The sequence below is a fragment of the Cornus florida genome, unplaced genomic scaffold (genome assembly GCF_030987335.1).
Source record: "Cornus florida cultivar Cherokee Brave unplaced genomic scaffold, ASM3098733v1 CherokeeBrave_3.0.0_Hap2_Chr06, whole genome shotgun sequence".
Classification (NCBI taxonomy): domain Eukaryota; kingdom Viridiplantae; phylum Streptophyta; class Magnoliopsida; order Cornales; family Cornaceae; genus Cornus; species Cornus florida.
The window spans coordinates 98,561,709-98,564,059 of NW_026775576.1; the positions used below are offsets into that span (position 1 = coordinate 98,561,709).

General features: G+C 36.7%; 1 protein-coding gene across 1 annotated transcript; it reads left to right on the forward strand.

Moving 5' to 3' along the window:
- Positions 1-920: 920 nt before the first annotated feature.
- Positions 921-2,092, forward strand: LOC132313262 (josephin-like protein). Its single transcript, XM_059811957.1, has one exon. The coding sequence runs from the start codon at positions 1,581-1,583 to the stop codon at positions 1,953-1,955; it is 375 nt and encodes a 124-aa protein (XP_059667940.1). The 5' UTR covers positions 921-1,580; the 3' UTR covers positions 1,956-2,092.
- The last annotated feature ends 259 nt before the right edge of the window (positions 2,093-2,351 follow it).

Sequence of the window (2,351 nt, forward strand, 5' to 3'; positions counted from 1 at the left end):
CTGGGTGAGCCCAATATCTACTCCTTAGGAGGACTTTAACCCCCCAACATCCTATTTTGGAAGACAATGAATTACAACCGGACTACAACATTTGATGGTCATAAATATTATTCTCCACAAATATATGTAGTATATCATTTGCCAAAGGAAAAGGCCAAGTATGGGCCGGTGTGCCTGAACTTGGTAACCATCAATGCGGTGTATAGCCCCAACTTCAATGGACTTTGTGAAGTTTCGGCCCATGTACAATGACATTTATACCCAAAAATTTGGGGATACATAAACCAAAACACTAGTCTACACATAATGAATCTGCAACTACCACTTTTGGTGCTTGAATTTTCCAACTTAATTCCCAAACAAACAAAACCCAAAATTGATCTCATACCATAGAAAGCATGTGGTAGTGTTACTATCATAAAACAGTTAGGTGAATGAATGATATTATAGAATATACCCTTGCTCCTATGCAAAGAACTTACCAATTCCCACCAAAAATGCAAATGATTTCTTTTGACAAATAAATAAAGTAGGTAAATAAAGATAAGATGGATGGATGGTTTCCTAGTATTCACCTCAACGCCCTATCCCCACCAAAATTCAAACTCTCTTATCTCTCTCTCTCTCTCTCACACACACACACACACACACAAAAGGGAGAGGGTAGGCCATTGAGAGCACATAAAAAGAAACATTGATGAGAAGAGAAGAGAAGAGAAGAGTCTCAAGTCTAAAGTGTTTCCTCCATTTTTCCTTCCTCCTTTCCTTTACCCTCTACCTTCCTCTTTTAGGGCTCCACCATTCCTCTTTCCTTTTGACCACACACTTTCTTCTTTTTAAATGATATACCTCATTTTCATACTTGATCAATCTACTATATTTATGCTACATATACAAATTAAGCAACCACATTTTTTAGAGTCCTTCAAGTTTTATTTGACATCTTAAAGTTTGGTTCACTCATCAACACACTTCAATTCTAAACCTTAAACATTGCACTGTTTGCACACCACTATAAGTCTTGTGAATTAAAAGAATATTTCTTGGATAGATTCCTTCCAAGTTTTATTTGACTTCATAGAGTTTGGTTCACTCATCAATACACTTTCAATTCTAAACCCAAAACATTACCATAAAAATCGGTGAAACTATCAATTTCCTTTCGGTTTATTCAGTCAATGTACGTGGTAAAGAAAATTTTATGTATGAGTTGGTAGAAATTGTTGTAATGTATAGCATAAAAATAAGTACCATTTTCCTGTGTGTGTGTGTGTTGTGTGTGAGACATTGCACATGGCTAGCTCACTCAATATATATAACAAGTAGCGAGTGTGTGAATGGAAACGCTTGTTTGGTTCCAATTGAAGAAACCTAAACAGTGTAAATTTCTCAAATACAGTAAGAACCTCAACTCCTTTATCTTCTTCTTTCCCTTTCTCCAATTCATCAATAAATACTCCCCACAACCTCTCCAACTGCCCCTTCTTCCATCCTCATAAATCTTCTCTTCACCCTCTCTCTCTCTCTCTGTTATACACACATATATATAACAAGTATATGATGATAATATATCAATAGAAATGAGGAAGCGAGTAGGTTTTAGTCTTGATGTCAATGACAAACCAACCTTCTTTCACAAGCATGGTGGTGGTATCAAAATTACCATAAACAAGAAGAGGGCCATTCGTATATGGACTACTTTCAGGCTCTCCAAAACCTCCAGCTTCTCATTTCTAAAGCTTATTGGAGCTAAGGTGGCCAGAGTTCTACGTCTGGTGTCCACGCGGAAGAGCAGGTCTCCATGCAAGGTCTCTTCATCGAGCTTGGCAAGGTCACAGTCATACTTGGACCAGATTGATTCTCATCGAGCTGAAGCTATTGAGGACTGTATTGAATTCTTGAATTCTTCTTCTTTGCAGAGATCGAGTTCTGTTTCTTCAACTTCCTGTTGCTAGGTAAAAGTTTTTTTTTGCATGGTGGAAGGAGAAGATGTAAATGAAAAGAAAGAAAGAAAGGTTCTGTGATTCATTGATCATAACAACTTTTTTTCCCTCAATATCGTAAGAACTTCATTTGTTGATGATTCAGCGAATCCAGAAATGCATAATGGGATGGACTAATATATTCTGAGGTTGGCTAGTATTACTAAATTTCATTTTTTTTTGTTTTTCTTTTTTTTTTTTTTTTTTTTTTTTTTTTTGGGGGGGGGGGGGGGGTTGGGGGAATGATGAAGAAGTTGGATATATAGCAAAAGGTTCTGTGTTAGCACAGAATGTTGTGAAACACAAGTTGGTTATATATATCCATTGGCCATTGTTATACTTCTTTTTAATTGCCTCGCTTTGGCATTG